The 19,737-nt window shown below is 34.7% G+C and overlaps 1 protein-coding gene across 5 annotated transcripts in view; it reads right to left on the bottom strand.

The window, feature by feature from the left end:
* The window catches only part of LOC108735735 (ankyrin-3), a 139,445-nt gene that overhangs the window by 90,432 nt on the left and 29,276 nt on the right, over positions 1-19,737 (bottom strand). For 4 of the 5 annotated variants that reach the window (XM_018467853.1, XM_018467854.1, XM_025979202.1 and 1 more), the window contains exons 2-13: positions 19,096-19,197; positions 12,774-13,070; positions 12,557-12,712; positions 11,951-12,277; positions 11,605-11,881; positions 8,822-8,982; positions 8,505-8,708; positions 7,705-8,448; positions 6,185-6,368; positions 4,520-4,790; positions 4,371-4,388; positions 3,247-3,471 (exon numbers count right to left, since the gene is read on the bottom strand). In XM_018467853.1, the coding sequence (XP_018323355.1) occupies positions 3,247-3,471; positions 4,371-4,388; positions 4,520-4,790; positions 6,185-6,368; positions 7,705-8,448; positions 8,505-8,708; positions 8,822-8,982; positions 11,605-11,881; positions 11,951-12,277; positions 12,557-12,712; positions 12,774-13,070; positions 19,096-19,197 (2,966 nt within the window). The remainder of the gene's footprint in view (positions 1-3,246; positions 3,472-4,370; positions 4,389-4,519; positions 4,791-6,184; positions 6,369-7,704; positions 8,449-8,504; positions 8,709-8,821; positions 8,983-11,604; positions 11,882-11,950; positions 12,278-12,556; positions 12,713-12,773; positions 13,071-19,095; positions 19,198-19,737) is intronic. The other variant, XM_025979201.1, reaches the window with a different exon arrangement.

The following is a 19,737-nucleotide window of genomic DNA, read 5'->3' as shown; positions in this document are numbered from 1 at the left end:
ATAATAATCTGTAAATTTGTACAAACCTATATACTGGTATTCCAAAAGTTGTGTCAAGTCACATAACATCTCGTGTCCACGTCTTAAGATATTCAAGGTGAATGGTCACAAATATCAATAAAATTTGCATCTAATATGAAAATTGTAGAGCATTAAATTCTCCACAAATTTTGTTGAAATTTCTTTTTATACGCTTAACCGTTTTTGAGGTAGAACGCGGAGAACGCTCAGCGCTTAGCACAAAGTCGACCGTGAGTCCCGGTAATCAACATATCAATCGTGTATACCATCAAATTCAAACTTGGTTAGGGAATTATTTACAATTCAAGAAATGGATTTGGGTACTGCAAAATGAACTCCTGGAACCGACAACGACAATATTATCACCAGCTCCAAATGAACTACTGAACACAATATTTTGCAACTGCAGTTGCAGATATAGGAAATTAGAATTGCAATGTTCATTCGGTTGTGGCCAGTGTAACCCGCTAGCGTGCTTCAATCAGCGATGTTAGATATACCAATTTCTTGGTATATGTACTGGTTTTTCAAGATTCGTACCATGTACCAAGGCACTACTGTCTTGGTATGCAAACATACCAAGTTCTGAATATTGACCAAATTAACTAAGTCTGCCATCTAGTATGTAATCGAATAATAATTAATAAGTTTTTTTCTTATTTCTCACTTACTTTCAGATGCTTTCAATTTGAAAGTGAAAATTTGAAATTCGTTGAAAGATTAGGGCATATGCGCCGATGTGTTGTGCTTCTTTACCTTGCACATAAAAAGTAAATTTCATAGTGATAGCTCAGTGGATAAGAACTGGAAAACTTCATAGACGGTTAATTTAAGAAGAGCTTGAAGGGTATCATTTATTTTATCGTTGATTAATTATTTATTTATTGAATGGTACTATATTGTATATTATATCCAAATTTATTTTATTGGAATACTATTCTTAAGAAAGTAATACTCATGATATTTTGTATTCCGTAAACATACCAATTTAGCATTGAAGATATCAGCTTTTTTGTCACAACAGTACCAGGTTTTCTGATTTACCTCTAACATCGATGGCTTCAATGCTTCATAGTATCAAGGCGATTTCGAAGAAGAAAGTGGATTTGACCTCGAAATCCTTGACTTGACAAAACATTAAGAATCCCAAAATAAAGGCTTAAACAACTTTAGAGCTTATTATCTCTCATTCCGAGGTGAAACTCCTAACATGACTCGACTATTACATCAATTCTTATCGGGCGCTCAGGTTGTTGCTACGTCTCTGCTCTCCGCAGCATTGCTTAACTTCGGTACTGCCTGATCGGTATTAATATAGTATATTATTCAGTTCCACATGGTATACTGCAGTTAACAGTAAATATCAGTAGGCCTAATTTTAAAGCAATATACAACCGAAGTTTTTCAATTTTTTCAATAAAAAGCAGACGATTTCTCATAAATTAAAGTGATAACTATTGATCATTCTTCCTCTATTTTGTATTCAGTTTTTGTTTAATCAAAGCAATATTGGGATTTAAAGTACTTTATTTAAAATACCACAACCGACGTTTCACCCAGGTTCTTGGGCTTTCTCGAGGCTAGTTTTATTTAGTTAAAAATGTAGTGGTGATGGATTTTGGTTAAGTGGTACATAGTTTAAGATTAACAACCATGAACAAGAATTACTCAAAACATTATATAAATAAAACCCTTAGTGGCATCAGCACTACATTTTTAACTAAATAAAATTAACTTTAAGGAAAACCAACAACCTGGGCGAAACGCCGGCTGTGGTTTTCTAAATAAAGTACTTCTAATCCCAATATCGCTTTGATTAAAAAATTAAAGTGATAAGGATAACCAACGTTACTGTTTATTGATCTCTTAATTTAACACGAGCGCCAACGCGTCAGTGATTTTTTGGCACCGCCCCAATTTCTAACATCAGCACCTTTGGACTGCACCCGTAAATTGATTACAATTTTCTTAAGGTTTAAGGAGAAAACCTTTGGCAGTTAGGAAAGGAAATTATATACTTCCCATGCAGTGATGCAATGATGTCGACAGCCCGATACGAAACTGAACCGATTTGGTTAGGAAATTATCGATATAGATAGTTTGGTATTTCTTTAAGCGACGTCACATACACGTATCCAAACGCTCTAATTTTTCAAATTCAAGCGGTTCAAAATTATGAAAACAGACTTGAAATGAATAGACATGGACCGCCTAAACTAAAGGTAAATCCAACGCAAACAATAAAAAAGAGTTAATGTGAAAATTAATTCAATTTTTAGCCACTATAAATTACCTCAAGTCAACAACAAAAAATTATTGCTACTGTTATACCCTCGCCGGGACTCGAACCCGGAACCTTTGGTTTTACGCATCAATGCTGTGACCACTAAACTACTAGAGATGACAACAGTAATAATTAAGGTAATTTATAATGGATAAAAACTGAATTAATTTTCAATCAATTAACCACCATTGGGGGTTTTATAGTGTTTCATATAGTATTAATATATATTGATCAGTTCGGCGGACCCGTGACCTAATTAGTACGTTTCAACGTTGTTACTGTTGTCACCTCTCGTAACGTAGCTTGGTAGTCAGAGCATTAGTGCGTAAAGCCAAAAGTATCGAAATCGAGTTCCGGCGAGGGTGTGACAGCAACAACAATTTTTCCTCATTGACTTGAGGTAATTTATGATGGATAAATATTGAATAGATTTTCACATTAATTTATTAAACATATATTAACCACTATTGAGTTTCTATAAGTGTTTCATAGAGTATTAATAAAAAAAACAAGTGTAAGGACATTAATCCGTACTTCAAGGAATCTTTGTACTCTTTAGTTGAATGGATTTGCAGTTGTGACGTAAAAAATACGTTTTTTATTATCTATGTGGATAAAAAGTTGTGTTGTGCTAGTTTTGAAGCACGAAAAAAAGTAAAAAGCATATTTTTCTGTTTTACACATGATCAGCTTCAATTAATCAGGATTTAGTTGAAAAGACATTTCCAATATTAACGACAAAGTAATTGATTATTTAGCGGCACAAAAGAAAAGACGAATCCATCTATAGTTCCTATAAATAGACTTCATAAGTAAGGTTGAAAATACATAGATCCCATAATTGGGTTTTATTTTTTTTTTAATTTGACTTCCCATTTGGATGACTAACCAGCCGCCACTGCTTGATATCAAACTACTGTTTTTAAACGGGAAAAACTCACCCCAGAAATTTAGCTCCAACCGGTCCCAGTTCTAAAACCCTACTGGCCAAAGCTTCTCCTTCCATGAGGGGAGGCGGATGGGGTGTCCGTTGAGGTCGGACGTATCTGCAGGTGATTCTTGTAGGACTAGCGGCACATTGGGGAGGTACGATTATTCTTACGCCGGAGTGTCTGCAACCTCTCATCGCTCCACCCCGTGCATCCACCAGAAACGAAACCAAAAAGCTGCACATTAAAAATAAAAAAATACAACGTGTAATTATACAACACGCTACTGAAGTGAAACTTCTTCATACACACAAACATACCGGGATAGGGGTTAAGGAATTGGTTTAATGGTACTATTTGTACACTATGCTTCGCACGGGTGCAATGCTGATAGTAAATATGCTATAGAATGTCTTTATATACAACAATCACAGCTTTTTTTGTCATTAGACAATGCAAACCGGCCGGTACCGCCGCAACCGCTATGTCCCTGCATTTTAAGTCTGTAATATCTTCGAAAATATTCATTTAAATTACATGCTGTAAAGGGCCATATTGATCTATATTAAATGCACAATGTATTTAAAAGTACTTAATTAGATAAGGATTAATGCTGTATTGCTTAAAATCGCTTCGTAAATAAGCCATTATTTCTCGTAAAAAGTAAAGGATAAAAAATGGTTATTGTGATTTACCCCTAAGAGATAGACATATACCATCACGGACTTTTTTGTAGACCTTTTTAAGGTGTAGGTACAATACTGTAGTATATTATTTTGATCTCGTAGGGTTCAGTCAGCGTTTGCAATGTAAACGCAGAAAATGTGTTTATTTACGACATCACATTACAAACCTCTAAAATTATCAGGGTTTCTCTACTCATGTATTATACATATAAACCTTCCTATTGAATTACTCTATCTATTAAAAAAACCGCATTAAAATCCGTTACGTAGTTTTAAAGATCTAAGCATACATAGGGACAGGCAGCGGGGGAAATGCGTTGCATAATTTCGTTACATAGCAACCCGCATGAAACGAACTTACCCTACCGTGCGTAAAGAAGTTTCACTTCAAAAATTGAAAACCAACTATGTCAAACCGACGAATGTAAAATTTTAAAAATCTAAACTTACTTCTTCCAATGGAGCTTCCTAAAGCAGCATTAAAATATAAAAAAAGTTCAAAAATATGTCGCAACGTTTATTGAAACAAAAGGGACGATTTTGAAAGTTAGAATATTAAAATTTCGACACTAATAATTTTATGACAATATTGATCATACCCGATATTGATTGGTTGCTTTAAGATGTCCATGTTATCCGCGGTGTATTTCCTCGCGTAATCGATAAAGTCCTGGTTAATGTGCTGAGGACTAATGCTCTCATCTATAGCTTGAGGGGGTAGAGTATTGCTGTCAGCACTGGTTGCCATTTTGTTGGAATCGATTTTTTCGTCTCTTGTCACATCGATCGGTAGAGAATCGTCTCCTAATGACTTCATTTCATCAGCGGTCAAGTAGCGATAAGCATGATCGGCTAACACTGTGTCTTCTCCTGGAAACAAACAAAATTATCATTATTGACTGTGCACGTATCACGCAGAATTGATACAATTTGGAGAACGTTTTCGATTGTTTGGGAAATAAAAAAGCTGGCAAAGTAATCGTAATGACACAGTAACTTAAAAATTACAATGTAATGGCGTTTGGTGATAGACAGGTAATAATGTATATGTAGGTAATGCGTTTGTGTCCCGTTTGGTTTTTAAAATCCAAGACTTACTAGTCAGAGTGGTACCGTTGAAATATGGCAGATAAACGTGTCGTTCGTGAGGCGCTTGGGCATATCCATCGTCCAATATATCTCCTCCTTTAGTCAGCATACAAATTGATTTTATATTTTAAGCGTTTGCAATAATTTATTCCTTATAATTATTTTATACTTTGATTTAGTTTAGGTATGTACATTTACATATTACAATATTTGTACGCACAAGCAAAGCGAAATAACATATATTTAAGTATATGATTTAATATTAGGTATGTAGAGACAACGACCAAATTTTTATTGCTTTAGTGTATGCTGTTTCAAGCTGGTTTTTGTTTAATTGTATGTTACAAACAATAATAGCAGAAGATTATTACTAATGGGATTAAATAGGAAATAGTAAAACAATTATTTAACAGTTCGTAGCATAATCGTAGATAATAAAATAAAGGTGAGTGAAGCTACAGATCCTATATGAATCTGTTGAACATTTCATCAACAATTTTGACTTCCTCAGCAACTTTTCTTAAGAAAAAGAGTTCGCGGTTAGTAATAAAACGTTTTTCAAAAATCTATCTCTTTGGATCTCATCAGCACGCTGAAGCTGTCTACGAAGTATTCACATCTGTTCTATTATATACAGTTTGACAAAAAGATATTTTTAATCACAAAGGAACCTTATCAAACATTAGTCAAGTCATAATCAGTAGCTTATAACTTATTTCTACATTCTTAGGTAATTTTTGATGAAATCACATATATATTGACGAAACGTTCAACATAACCACACGAATCTCTAGTTTCACATATATTTTTTTTATTGTCCAATTATCCTGCGAACTGTTGCCTATTTATTGTGGGGACGAGCTTTAGAAAAATATTACAAATATCACGAAACAATATGGAAGATTTTAAAATGTTACCATGGGATAATAGTACAAATCAACCGTGGATACTTTAAAAGCAGAACATAAAATACGAAAAAAACAAACGAAAATAAAAAAAACAAATTAAAACAATATGCTTTATTAAAAATATAAAGATCAGTAAAGCAACCAAAAACAGAACGTCATGCAAAGTGTGTCTACAAATAAAAATCTTAAAACAATTGATTCTCAAATGCAAAATGTGCACATTAAATAAATTTATTTCTGCAAGGATTTTTAACAAACAGCTCGTACCTCCTTCTTCCTCGGAATCCGACATGAACGTCTCTTGCATAGCTTCCGGTGCTACAACCCTGTACTTTTCCTCGATAGTGGTTACAGTTGTGGTTGTAACTGTTGTTTCTGTAACCACTTTCAGAGTTTCTATTACACTTATGTAACCCAGTTTCTGAGCAATACTCAACGGAGTTTGACCGTTCTGGAATGAGAAAAAGAGAACAATTTTCACTTCCGTTTATGCTATGATTGGAAGATGGTGACGGAATGTACAGAGAAAAGACAATTAAGAAGAATAGAATTACGACTGTGCCACAACGGATGACGTACAGCTTTCTCTACGGTAGAACAAATGCATGGCTTCAGCTCATTGATTTCTAACCACATATCAAGTGCTACCAAATTGATCAAAAAGCAATGAAAATTAATTGAATGTAAACAATGTGACACCAATAAAAAAGAATTCTTTCGCATAGCAATGTATGCCAGTGTCAGTTGGTGAACTTTTGGTTTGATTCCTTTCTTTTTCTCAAGTGTTATGTTTATATAATGGTTTATAGTTGGCTGACTGATTTTGAATGGTCCAATTGCAAAATTTACTTTTTTTAACCTGTAACCTTCATTGTACCTACCCGCCTCTGCATAACCAAAAGACGTGATGGTCTAGAGGTTCAGGTCACTGCTTTCGGTTATACTGCAGATTGCGCTGATTTCCTTGGATAATTTAGACATGTGCTAGGGAAGTAATATTATTCTACAGATAATCCTCCACTTCCCTCTTGCCATTATTCATCTTTTTCTTCCCGGCCACCACCCACACATTCCCGCGATCATTAAGAGGAGCCTAAAGAGGACCTTCCGCCCTACCCTCGGCTTTACACCACAGTATAAGTCGAAAAGACTATCTACCCACCACCATTAGATGGTTTTTTTGACTTTTTTCACTTCCCCTAACCTAAATGAAATGAAAATAAATCGGACAATTTTTGCGGAAACTTTCAACAAAAGTTTTAGGAATGCAAATATATATAATTAACGGTTCAAACAATAGAGTGGTTTAAACTTTGACGCTCAAATGCTTACAACCAACAAAATCGCAATTATGGCTCCGATTATATTATCTAGACTCATGGAAGTTATAAAAACTTCGCGTCAATCGAGTAGATGTATTCCTCAGAAAGAAAAAACTTTTGAATGATTCATTTAAACCATCTAATGGTGGTGGGTAGATAGTCTTTTCGACTTATACTGTGGTGTAAAGCCGAGGGTAGGGCGGAAGGTCCTCTTTAGCCTCCTCTTAATGATCGCGGGAATGTGTGGGTGGTGGCCGGGAAGAAAAACATGAATAATGGCAAAAGGGAAGTGGAGGATTATCTGTAGAATAATATTACTTCCCTAGCACATGTCTAAATTATCCAAGGAAATCAGCGCAATCTGCAATATAACCGAAAGCAGTGACCTGAACCTCTAGACTATCACGTCTGTACTGCTAGGAAAAATGTAATTCTAAGTCAAAGTTTTATCTGAACTGTACTTACCACCGTGACAGCATTAGGAGGCGCCTTGTTTTTCAAAAGGATGTTAACTATAAGGGTATGACCTTGCTGAGCTGCCTGATGAAGTGGAGTGTATCCCAAATTCGTAGCTGATTTAACACTGGCACCCTTGCTTATCAGAAATCGAACCATATTAATCTGGCCGTAGTGACAAGCTATGTGAAGAGGCGTGTATCCTGATTTAGTCTGGCAATCGACATCTGCGCCAGCCTTGGCCAGAACCTCTGCAACAGGAACTCTATCCTCCTGTGCGCAAAGATGCATAGGAGTTAGACCGTTCTTTGCTTGAGCATCAGGATTCGCTTTGTGTTCCAAAAGAAGCGACGACATGTCATCGTGACCTTCCTGAGCACTTAAATGCAGGGGCGTAAAACCCGCTTTGCTTTCCGTGTTCGGGTCCGCTCCGTATTCTAACAAAGTGTTGGCGATGTCCATCTGGTTCTTTTTCGCCGCTATGTGTAGAGGAGTGTGACCATTCTTCGCAGCTGCATGAGGAGACGCACCTTTGTCCAACAACAGTAGCGCTACGTTTTGGTGGTCGTAGTGCGACGCAACGTGTAGAGGTGTGACACCGTTTTTACCTTGAGCATCTACCGCCGCTTCTTTTTGAAGCAGTAATTTTGCTACTTTAATATGACCATATTTTGCCGCCAAATGTAACGAGGTGAAACCTTTTTTTGTGACAGCGTTTACTGATGCACCGTTGTCGATAAGGATTGCAGCGACCTGTAAAAGAAAAGTAATAACAAAAAATGGATGCACTCAAGTTAGAACGTTGATACCTCATCTTGTCCTTCTTTTGAGGCGATGTGCAACGCTGTATACATATCTTTTGTCGTTGTGTCGACTTTAGCACCGTGTTGAAGGAGCAACATTACAATGTCGACATTTCCTAAACGCGAAGCAATGTGTAAGGGCGTTTGTTGTTCTCTAGCACGTGCATCAACGTTTGCCCCGTTTCTTAACAGGATTCGTATTATGTCGGTCTGTAAAAAAGAAATGTGTGATTTGGATGTTAATTCGATTAAATATTTTCTTTGGTAACTACCAAAAACGTACTGTAATAACAAGAATAGTCTAATTGAAAAAATAGACTCACTTGGTTTGCTCTAGCTGCGAGATGTAATGGTGTTTCCCCTCTGACCGTTGGGACATCAGGATTCGCGTTGTGTTGCAACAGGTATATGACGATATTCATGCAACCCATAAAACTGGCAACATGTAAAGGTGTCAATCCACTTTCAGTAGTGGCTTCAATACCTGAGTATTAAGAAAAAGACTTTAAACATGTTCCATCTGATATTATAGGTATATTTATAAAAACGAAAGTTGATTTATAGCTGCAGCAAAAAAATGAAGCGACACCGAATTTTTATAATATCAGCCTTATTCTTTTTTGTTTGTACGTCTTTCTACAATATTTTTAAACCGAAATATCTCAATTGTTCGTCTGTCTGCTGCCACTGGTGGCAATGTTACTCCAGTTTGATTTTACGATTAGTTTTTATCTTATAAAAAAGGATGTGCTTTAATTTTTTGTATCAATGTGTTACTGTAAATGTCCGAAGGATATACCAGTAAGTGTTAACATATGCAACGACGACTTGTAAATCTGTTCTCTGCTGCAAATCACACAAATAAAAGTTCCAGGTAGGCATAAAATGAGATTAGGTACCAATGTTACCAATTAAAATTTCATTCATATAAACCTCAGTAATATCTCAAAAAAATAAATAAAAGTAAAACTAAAATACTGGTATGCAAGGGAAGAAAAAGTAGGGAAAGAGCGAATATGAAGATAGGAGACGAAAAATTAGAAGAAGTGGCTGATTTTAGGTATCTTGGAAGTCAGATAAGTCAGGACGGAAGGAGTAGTAGGGATATAAAATAGAGGATAGCGCAGGGTCGTGTCGCCTTTAATAAAAAAGAAGTCACTTTTATGCTCGCGAACGGTTAATTTAGAAATTCGAGAAAGGTTGTTAAAAATGTATGTTTGGAGCGTGGCGTTGTACGGGTGCGAAACATGGACAGTGAGTGCGGCGGAAAAGAAAAGGTTAGAAGCCTTCCAAACGTGAAGAGTGGAGGTACGTGTCCAACCAGTCTTAGGACTGACGACCCTATGATGATGATGATGAATATCTCAGTGGGCGCGGCGGAAAGGAAAAGGTTAGAAGCGTTCGAAATGTGATGTTACCAGCGAATGATGAGGATACTGTGGACAAAGAAGGTTTGAAATGAAGAGGTATTAGAAAGAATAGGAGAACTGAGGACTCTATAGAAGTCAATAAGGAATAGGCGAGATAAGTTGGTAGGACACCTTCTCAGGCATGAAGATCTACTCAGAGACATATTAGAGGCAGAAGCAGGAGTTAGGACGGGTAGAGGTAAACCTAGATTAGGTTATTGTTCGCAAATAGTTAAGGATGTGGGTTGTTCTAGTTTTAGAAAAGCGAAAATTAGCTCAGAATAGGAAAGAGTGGAGGTGCGTGTCCAACCAATCTTAGGACTGACGACCTTAAGATGAATATCTCAAGCTATTCGTTTGAGGTTGGAAAATTTAATTCCTGATCTATGATTTTATTTATTAGACATTGAATAGATCAGCAAAAGCAACCATACTTGTGTGTATCCGGACATTTAACGCTAGAGAAAACACAATAGATGACATTAATCATGACTGTTCAAGAAAAGCAAAATCTCCTGGAAAAATCGAATTAGTTGTTCTCGTAATTCTACAAGGCGGCTGTCTCGGATGAGTCTCATGAAGCATGACTTTCAAGTGGAATTATGTAGAACTACGATCTCATATCATAATGCGTTCGGATTTGCATCACAAGTCTCCCAAATTTCAGACTGTGCAATAACTTATATCAATGTAACGTTAAATTTCAATAAATTTGAAAATATTTTCGTCAGCGACGAAGCTCACGTCCATTTAGACGAGTATGTCAATAGTCAAAATTTCTAATTTTTACTTTTGGACAGAGACGAGCCTAGTGGTGTCCCAGCAACATCTGTTGCATAGCCTTAAAATATATGCATGCGTCGTTATGTCAACTAACTGCACTATTGGACCACTTTTTTTTTAGGACTATAAAGACAGAGATGTCTGAACGTCATATGACAACGATACGTAATTTCTTTGCTTCTCAACTGCATATAATCTGCCCATATGGTTTCATCAAGACGAAACCACGTCGCAGGCCACTAAAAGGTTTCTTTAGTGGCCAAAGGTGAAATCACCTTTTGGTTTCCTCGAAAGGTGATTTCACGAAGAGTTTGCGCCTCGGAACTTATTTACTTTCACCAGATTTTTCATGCAAAATTATGTTAAAAGTATCTTCTACGATAGCAATCTTCAAAATTTATGGGATTTAATAGAAAATATCGAAGAAAAAATAATATTTGATTTCTGCACCTCCACAATTTCTTAGAAAAATCGTTAAAACTCTGAGAAAGATTTTGGACAGTGTCGTTAATAAAAAGGCTGTCATTTAAACAATGTTATTTTTAAATAGTAAACTTTCTGTTATTATTGCATTGGTACCAATAATATAATTAATGCGTTTTTGAAAATACCACGAATGGCGCGGTAAACGCCATCTGTAGTACGATGCTACATTTTAGGATTACGTATGCTCCAACAATAGAACAGAACAAACAGAAGATCGAAATCGCAATCCGCGTCTGGCAGTTTCGACAGAATACCGACCACTTCGAATTATTTTAATATAATTAATAATCACAATTAGTTTTACTTTTCTAATTTTAGACCTACACAATTAAACAACTTTAGACTTACACCAGCGAAACTGGATCAAAAGGTTTACTAATATCGGACATTCGCAGTTACAGAAGTATTACGAGCTGATAGATACTCACTTGCTCCATGCTTCAAGAGCAGTTCTACAACTTTGATGCGATTCTTTTTGCAAGCAATGTGTAAAGGTGTGAATCCATTTAACGCTCGAGCATTGGCGTCAGCACCTCGATCTAAAAGCAGTTTAGCTACTCGGACATGTCCACAATGGGCGGCAACATGTAAGGCGGTTAAATAATCAACAGTAACTTCGTCAACTGGAGCTCTGTGATAAAGAAGAATACGTGCAGCATCAACATGGTCTCCTTGTGCTGCCATATGCAAAGGTGCAAGACCATTCTAAAAACACACGTAATGCTAGGATGTCGTAATTTACTAATAGAAAGTATTTTTCAAAATGATAATTACCTTGGTTTTAGAACTTATGGGTGCACTTTTTTCTAAAAGCATATCAACAACTTGCTCGTGACCACTTCTGGCGGCACAATGTAACGGCGTTAGACCGTCACGAGTCTTCGCCTCAATATTAGCCCCTTTTTCTATTAAAAGTGCTACCATATTTGTCTTTCCCCATTTGGCAGCTACATGAAGAGGTGAAATATTATGTTTAGCAGCATAGTTAACATCGGCACCCTTCTGAATTAAAAGATTTGCTATCGCTTCATTTCCATAATGCGAAGCTATATGTAACGGAGTGAATCCAGACTTAGAGGTAACGTCAGGATTATGATCGTTCTAAAAAGTTGATTTGTCGATTAATTTGAACATATATTTGGTAATATATTATAAAAGTTGGTTCTAAAGTTTTCTCCAAAGTCTTTTGTCGAGGTCCATGGAATTTTGCATTTCGAGTTGGTTGAGATTGAGTTGCAATTATAATTACAAATTAGCTCTGAAGAATGACAAAAGAATGCCAAAATGTCTGGAAAAGCAATATTCTATGGACTATTGTGAAAGCTTGGAACCCATCTACACCAGCCGTTAAAACTTAAGGAATACTGCCATAAAACTCACTTCCAATAATAATTTGGCTGCCTTAACATCGTCCTTTTTCGCTGCTATGTGTAGGGCTGGAAGTCTCACTTTTCCTCGAGTATCGTTTTCTAAAAGGACCGTTACGACCTTTTCATGACCCTGTTGCATGGCAACGGCCAAAGGAGTAAATCCATCCTGAAACAAAGGATACTCTTATAATTCAAGATATTTTTCTTAACTCTCTCCATTTTATTACCTCCGTAGCCAGACTCTGATTAGCACCATTTGCTAGCAAGTATTTGACAACATTGTCGTGATTCTCTTGAGCTGCCATATACAATGGAGTGAATCCATTTTGACTTTGTACATTGACCGATGCCCTGCTTTGTATCAAAAGTTTAACAACTTCTTCTTGTCCAGCCAAGGATGCGATGTGCAAAGCAGTGTTACCTTTTTTGGTAGCCGCATCTACTGCTGCGCCCCTACTTAACAATTCTTTTACCACTTCCACATGACCATCTTTCGAAGCTAAATGAAGAGCGTTCAAGCCATTCTGAAATAGATATTATACAAGTCAACAATCTCTGCAAAGGAATTGTTGAAACACTTCCTTGCCGAGAATAATTTATCTGATTGATAAAAAGCGGCATACAGTTTAGTGACCATCTGACAAAATTTGAAAAGGTTATTCCCTGTATTGGTCTAAGAATATTTTGTCCTTTAATGATTTTTGGAAATCCGCTTTGTTTTTTTTTTTCAAGGCACGCTAATAACAATATTTTACCTAAATGCTAATGTAAGGCTTTTTAGTCTAAAAGAACTGCTGAAAATTAGAACCACACTTAGGTTGCTTGGCCCGAGGTCTTAAACCCCCTGGATTATTGCCCATGAGGTCATCTAAAGTCATTAGTTTACACAACTCTAATGGACAATGTGGAAGCTTTGAAAATTTAATTTATAAGTCAATAAATATTTTATTGGAATGGTAGCTTAGAAGTTAAACTTAGCGGGAGGGGTGAAATTTGAGCATGTTTGAAAGTAGTCAACTACTTAATTACATCTGATTGTTTAACGGTAAGTCTGCATTATAGTTTTTAATTTTATCTATTTCTAAAGATTCGGAAGCATTTGTTTTTACTCCGAAGAGAGTACTAAGAAAGAACTAAACGAAGCTTTCGTTTCTTGCGAACGGTTGGAGTTTTGTATTTGATTCGTTAAACATTTAAAATGGTAATTTTTTCTCATACTATAGGCAACAATTTTCCTTCATTAATTTTAGGTTATCTGTAGTATTAAAAATGAATTTACTTTAATGTATTAAGATCGTCGTTGTTGCTGTTGTCACCTCTCGTAGCTTAGTGGTAGTGCAATGGGGTGTGAAGCCGAGGTCCCGGGTTCGATTCCCGCCGAGGGCATGACAGCAGCAACAGTTTTTTTCCTCACTAATTTGAGGTTATCTGTAGTTATACAAAGCAATTTAAAAATTAATTCACTTTAATATCTAAGAAATCCTGCAATTTTTTTAAACTCTGTGTTGTTGAATTTTATAATCCGATTGTTTATTAACAATGACACCACAAATAAAATAAAGCAGTTAGTAATTTAGTGTATGTGAATTATATCTAATCGATTGTATTGATTGCATTGTGTACAATGCAGTATTTTGGCATTTGACCAAAGCCTTAATTAGCATCAAGTTTAAGAGGTTGACATTTCATGTTTTAGTTGCTCCTGGTTCGTGTTATCAATAGACATTTATATTGTAGGTATCTGTAATTACTTGCGCACGTTTATATCCGTTTGATTGCTTTTTAGTAGTCGCGGGGCAACGTGTTCGAATCAAATGAGCGTGTATTACATAAAACAACGTTCAACATTCCCACTTCATTATTCCATGTCTAAAAATACGCGTAGAGTAACCTGCGTTTTGTTGGTACACCACTTTTGTTTTCGCTGTTTATTTTGACAGGTTTCTAGGTTTGTAATAAACAATGTTCAAGTACTACAAACTGAATAGTATCACATTGAGACTCTGTAAAAGAGTTCGCCATTTTGAATCCTGACAGCGCGTATTTAGATCTGATGGATCCAAAATGGCCAACGAGAATATCATGAGAATGAGACTTATGGATAAAAAAGTTCGAACTTGGTTTTGTCAAAAGCTACCTATGTATAATACATTACAGAAAATGTCCTTGAAAATAAAATCGTACTCATATTTAAAATTATTTACAAAATATGAACCTAACCTGGTTGGTTATAATCCGCTTTGAACGCTTCAACTTCAAAGCTGTTTAGTAATCAAATATTCTTTGATGTAGTTTCGATAATACCATAAAATTATGAGTGGAAGTAGAACAATCTTTTAAAATATATTTGTAAAAATAGAGACCCTGCAATGCGTAATTAAGCATTAGAAGTATGAAAACTAGAAAGCTAACAAGAATTCGAAAATATGAAGTTAGCAACAAGGATACGAGTTAGAGCGGACGTTGCTAGTTTGAGCGCGAGATCGGAACTGATGGCCCTGATCATGGCGGTTCAGTGATTATGGTGACACATGTAATTGTTAGTTGGATTAAATAAATAAATATAAATACAGAAAATGTGAAATTGCTAAATGTAAAAAAATGAAGTTAAATGTTTAGATGTTTTAAAACAGTTGGAAAATACTCTTTTGAACAACATATTTCTCTGAATACCCCTATAATAGATATCTATATCAACAACAACCCTATAATCTGTACAACAGTCTAATAAATACTCGGAATTCCAAATAAATTCGTCTATTTAAATAAATGTTTTCTTATATGAATTTACACTTGACAATGGCCTAAAAAGTCGAAAAAATCAAAACTCTTAAATAAACTGAACCTCTAAAAAGGTGATGGTTTTATTGAATTAAGAAATCAGTTAAAATTATTAAATAAGTAAATACATACGTAAATAGAAGTATAACTTCTAATGCAAATACACGGCCCATATTCTATATTTAGGTTTATTTCTTATACTTTAACGAACCAAAAGCTGTAGGGTCAATTTCTCGAACATTATAACTTATAACATGCCCTTTTAAGAAAGCTAGCACAATATTTATTTCCCAACACTTCAGGAAGTTTGTCCTAAGTATGATTTTAATTAAACACATTTTGTTTTTAATAAGTGATACCACAAAAACCGCCTGTATGGATTTGTAACTAAATGGTAGTTCATGATAAGATATTACAATTTTGGAGTTAAGTCTATCCTTTATTCCAGAGATATGAGACTTTAAGGATGCATCTATGCATACTTCTTTTCACACCATTTCAATGTTTATCGATTTGTCTTTTGAAAGAAGTCTCAAAAGCTGCAAAATAATTAAAAAAAAAGCTATTGACTTGAATGCAAAATGATTGAATCTTTCATAATCTGACACCAGCCTTGTAAAATTGTTAGAAAAAATTTAAATATGGCTGCTTAAAGATGATCGCAGCACCTAGAACCTAATTGAAACGTGGTAGCACGATATTTTAGATAAAAGGAACGAAAAACTGAACTCAAGGTTTTACGATTTTCCCGGAGTAAGAAGCGTCACTTATCATAGGGGTAGTTTTTACTTTACTGCTATATTGGATCCGCCACTTTGAATTCTTAAAATTTAAAATCATATTTAGCGACTCCAAAAACGCAAATCCACTTGCTGAATAATTAACAAAAAATGTCTGTATTCGGTTGCAGAAACGTTAGATAAATTCTTACGCAATATGATCAAGAAGAGTGTATCTTCGATATCTCTATACCTAAGCTGATCTTCAAACTTTGAAAATATTAATGGCTTACCATAAAATATNAGTTGTGGTGTTCTAGGTGGATGTTAAAAATACAGTGAATAGAAAAAGTTAGAAATGAGGAAGTATTAGAAAAAGTAGGAAGCAGAGGGGGTTATGAAAATAAATAAGAAATAGGTCATATAGGTTGGTAGACATGAAAGGCTGGTTAGAGACATAAAAGAGGCAGAAACAGGAAGTAAGACGGATAGAAGTTGATCTATAATAGATTACTGTTCACAAAAAGTAAGAGATGTATGATGAGGTCATCATATAGAGAGTTAAATGGAAACTCGTCAATCTTGAATTCAACAAATCATTGTTGTTGTAGTTGTGTGTTATCATTTTAACAATTTAAATAGGAAGAGGAAAAATGAAAAAAATTAGGTAGGCGTTTAGAAGAACACACATTTGAATGAATTTTTTTTTCAGTAGTTTTGTTTACGATTAGTATTGATGTGTATTGGTACGAAAAAGTCATTGCGCGGAGCTTGACCCTTACCCCTTGACCTCGACCCTTGAGCTTACCTAATCAAGTTGTATTTTCTAGTAATTGCATCAAAATCGGAAAAGATTATTATTGCATAAACAAATTTTGAATTTATTTTCTGTATTGAGAAAGATTGACTTAATATCACCTACTTTTAATAGTGCAATCATTTTAATTTTCTAATTCTGATCCTGTCGATACTTGTGGGGGTAATTTTTAACTACCCTTCACACGTATACATACTCATACATCAGGACCGGCGTTAGCTCACTAGCAACAATCGTGATGATTCATTTCTTTTTGTTTTTTGTTTTTTTAGTTCAGTACTGAAATCAGTAAAACGGATTATTGCAGTTAGGGAATTACGGGGAACCACCCCGGCGTCTATCTGTTTGTATGTGACGCGCATTTTCTATTTGGCGCAAACAAACGAAATTTGGAACAATTATTATAGTAACTAGTAGTATAAATACATGTCTGACCTTCAAAAGTTAAATTTTGATTTTGTTGATTTTGGAGTTTGGGTATAATATATAATCTGCTTGATGATAAACAAATAGTAGGGTTAGGTTAATTATTGAAAACAATTAACCATCGTTTTAGTTATTAGGATACATATATTAACAATGTTTTTTTCCACACTGACAGACTATTATTTTTAAAAGTTACTAGATTAGATATTAACCGTTTGCATTTAAAACTAATGTCATCATTTGTCAACAACAATGGTCTCGTGAATAAAGGTTTGCCTTATGTTACGTGAATATTATTGCTTTGAGCGAAGGGGAGAACATGCAGCTCAATATAACATGGGTTATATTCAAAGCTAACGAAGAAGATAATTATACCATTGCACTTGTCCACTATTTTGGGGTGCATACACAAAGGGGTGCATAGTGTGCGTCGCGCAGATTGGGGTGAATATTTTATGTGCGTCACTTTTGCAATAAACTACACGAAAATAGCTGCATTTTGTATTTCCGATTAATTTATTTTATATTACACCGATTGTAGTAAGTAAATCTTTTTAAAAAACAAATTATTTGAATAATTCATGCGGACACNTCTATTTAAATAAATGTTTTCTTATATGAATTTACACTTGACAATGGCCTAAAAAGTCGAAAAAATCAAAACTCTTAAATAAACTGAACCTCTAAAAAGGTGATGGTTTTATTGAATTAAGAAATCAGTTAAAATTATTAAATAAGTAAATACATACGTAAATAGAAGTATAACTTCTAATGCAAATACACGGCCCATATTCTATTTAGGTTTATTTCTTATACTTTAACGAACCAAAAGCTGTAGGGTCAATTTCTCGAACATTATAACTTATAACATGCCCTTTTAAGAAAGCTAGCACAATATTTATTTCCCAACACTTCAGGAAGTTTGTCCTAAGTATGATTTTAATTAAACACATTTTGTTTTTAATAAGTGATACCACAAAAACCGCCTGTATGGATTTGTAACTAAATGGTAGTTCATGATAAGATATTACAATTTTGGAGTTAAGTCTATCCTTTATTCCAGAGATATGAGACTTTAAGGATGCATCTACGCATACTTCTTTTCACACCATTTCAATGTTTATCGATTTGTCTTCTGAAAGAAGTCTCAAAAGCTGCAAAATAATTAAAAAAAAAAAGCTATTGACTATTCAAAATAATTGAATCTTTCATAATCTGACACCAGCCTTGTAAAATTGTTAGAAAAAATTTAAATATGGCTGCTTAAAGATGATCGCAGCACCTAGAACCTAATTGAAACGTGGTAGCACGATATTTTAGATAAAAGGAACGAAAAACTGAACTCAAGGTTTTACGATTTTCCCGGAGTAAGAAGCGTCACTTATCATAGGGGTAGTTTTTACTTTACTGCTATATTGGATCCGCCACTTTGAATTCTTAAAATTTAAAATCATATTTAGCGACTCCAAAAACGCAAATCCACTTGCTGAATAATTAACAAAAAATGTCTGTATTCGGTTGCAGAAACGTTAGATAAATTCTTACGCAATATGATCAAGAAGAGTGTATCTTCGATATCTCTATACCTAAGCTGATCTTCAAACTTTGAAAATATTAATGGCTTATCATAAAATATCATTTCGTTATACGTAAATTTAAATCCATTTTCGAAGGTGACCAAATGTGCGAATTCTGCGTTGACTTTGTTTGGTTTTTAAAAAAGTTATTAGTAGATATATTTTGCTGCGCGTGTGATCATAAACAAATCACACCCACACGTAATAACTAAAATTCTCGAACACTTACAGAGTTACTTGTGTTGATGTCGATGTTTTGCTTCAAATGTTCAAGCACTTTGTCCAAGTGGCCAGCTCTTGCTGCTCGCAAAAAAGATGTGTTGCCATCGGACTGGAAATATAAAAACATTAATAGCACTAACGTTAATTAACAATTGGTTGTATAGAGCAAAAGCTGAAATAAAATCAATTCGCATAAATGACTGGCGCCGTCCTAATTTTTAATTATCAAGGTTTGCTTTATTAAAATAAAAATAATATTTCAAGATTTTCATACACTTCTATTTTAAAAGTAACAAAGAATCATGGCTGCATCAGACTTCGAGTACTCACCACTGTACGATTTCTGTTGAAGCCAAAAGTTGCGAAACAATTGCTGCTTTTTAAATAAAAGTATCTGAAAATCTTGACGTCTTATTTGTATAAAGTAAATGTCGAATCTATTCAATATTTGGCTTATTTTTAAATGATTTTTCAGTCTTTAAATTGTTTTAGTAATTTTTAAAACGCTTTTCTTTAACTTCATTTGTATGCATGTCGTAACAACCTTAAAAATGTTGACAAATATCAGATATAATATTGATTGCAAAATTTCAAAAGATTAAAATGTGGAAAATAAAATTATATAATAACACTGTGTTGTTGAATTTTA

This window comes from Agrilus planipennis, unplaced genomic scaffold (assembly GCF_000699045.2).
Source record: "Agrilus planipennis isolate EAB-ADULT unplaced genomic scaffold, Apla_2.0 scaffold32, whole genome shotgun sequence".
NCBI classification, from domain to species: Eukaryota; Metazoa; Arthropoda; class Insecta; order Coleoptera; family Buprestidae; genus Agrilus; species Agrilus planipennis.
This window is presented reverse-complemented; position numbering and strand designations above follow the sequence as displayed.